Source organism: Amphimedon queenslandica, unplaced genomic scaffold (genome assembly GCF_000090795.2).
Source record: "Amphimedon queenslandica unplaced genomic scaffold, v1.1 AMPQUscaffold_12581, whole genome shotgun sequence".
Taxonomy (NCBI): Eukaryota; Metazoa; Porifera; class Demospongiae; order Haplosclerida; family Niphatidae; genus Amphimedon; species Amphimedon queenslandica.
The window spans coordinates 5,863-7,516 of NW_003547183.1; the positions used below are offsets into that span (position 1 = coordinate 5,863).

Consider the following 1,654-nt stretch of genomic DNA (forward strand, 5'->3'; position numbering starts at 1 on the left):
AACAAGTAAGGAAATAAATACAATGAAATTGAAAAATATCAGTATAATTTTAAACTCTTAATTTACATGTAATTACTTGTCAATGTTCATGTAATGGAAGGTTAAGGAACTTCTTATAGAGCCAGTCATTTTGATATATGTGGAACTGTCAATAATTCATTAAATAAAAACCACCAGTCAATATACAACGTAAATTTAGAATTGCTTGACAAAATTTAATGTCATTAATAATCATTAATATTATTATTATTATATTTATTATTTTCAGAGGATACCTTATTCTACAGCTGGTTTCTACACTGGAAAGAAGCCACAGAAGGTAAGACTATACAAGAAATAATTATTGACAATTCTTCTGATCTACTTGTCACTCAAATACTTACACATGTACATGTACAATGTAGCTTAAAATGTGATTCTAAAACATTTTATTTTACATTTTTTTTGAGTTGTGACCATTTTTTAAAAGTAGCAGGTTTTGGTAAAAAGCAAAGACTATATATAGTCCTTGGTTTTTTTTTCTGAAAATGGCTCCAAAATCACCCCCAGATTGTTGTTGTTTATTTATTTATTTTAATTATTTATTTTATTAATTTATTTTATTAATTTTATTTTTTTTTATTAATTTTATTTATTAATTAATTAATTTATTTTATTTATTATTGTAGAATGAAGCAACATTGAGTGACTCCCTCAATGATATTGATATTAATAAAGAATGTGATGATACATCAACTGAACAAAGCATTAGCAGTAAAGAAGACAGAGAGAAAGAAAGAGAACAAGGTAAAGACTGTACTACATCTATTCCCATTGACTAATAGTATTTTCATATTATGCTCTGTTGAAAGTTTGAGTTGATTCAGACCTCAATTTTAAAAGTTACAGCCATTTTAAGAAAATGCCAAAATTCAGAAAATTACCAAGACATTAGCCCATGTTTTTTTTGGAAAAATGGCTCTGAAATCACCCCAAATTTTTATTACATTTTCTGATACATATTGATGTCCTTATGCTGTATAGAAAGTTTGAGCTGATTCCGACTTCAATTTTTCAAGTTACAGCCATTTTAAGAAATTTCCAAAATTCTGAAAGATACCCAAGGCTATAGCCCACGGTTTTTTCCAAAAAATGGCCCCGAAATCACCCCAAATGATGCTTAAAATAAATTGCCTTTTTCCTATTCTAAACCACACACACACACTCATAATGATGCACATGTACATATTTATAGATGGTGATAAAGATACAGCACTAACTAATGACAGTCTTGAGGAACAAATAGAAGAAGAGGAGGAGGAGGAGGAAAGAGGAGAGGAAGATGGGGAGGGAGATGATGATGATGATAGTTGGATTACTCCTGATAATTATCAGTCAGTTTGTGATGGTACCTACGCTCAACAATGCAAGGCCTGCTTCAAGTAAGCCAAGAAAAGATACACAACACATACAAGTATGTATTTATTCCATACCTAGTGTATGTACATGTACTTATGAGACTGTATTTTGTGGTTCAATGTTTTCCTATTATTCAACTGTACATATATTCAATCCTTTATGTAGTTAATGGGAAAATCTCCACTTTATAATGAAGCGTGTAATGGTATAATTAGTATTTTTGTTAAGAAACAAGTACTAGCTGATGTTGGTAAAG

At 29.6% G+C, this 1,654-nt stretch overlaps 1 protein-coding gene and 1 long non-coding RNA gene across 2 annotated transcripts in view; both read left to right on the plus strand.

Annotated features, from left to right (window-relative positions):
* Window positions 1-246: 246 nt before the first annotated feature.
* On the plus strand, window positions 247-1,313 carry LOC109587408 (uncharacterized). Its single transcript, XR_002187574.1, has 3 exons — window positions 247-319; window positions 669-786; window positions 1,235-1,313. It is a non-coding gene; the product is annotated as an uncharacterized LOC109587408 (long non-coding RNA).
* An 8-nt stretch (window positions 1,314-1,321) lies between these two features.
* The window catches only part of LOC100633701 (RNA-binding protein NOB1-like), a 10,741-nt gene continuing 10,408 nt past the window's right edge, over window positions 1,322-1,654 (plus strand). Inside the window, exon 1 of the mRNA XM_020003644.1 lies at window positions 1,322-1,421. Within this exon, the coding sequence (XP_019859203.1) occupies window positions 1,322-1,421 (100 nt within the window). The remainder of the gene's footprint in view (window positions 1,422-1,654) is intronic.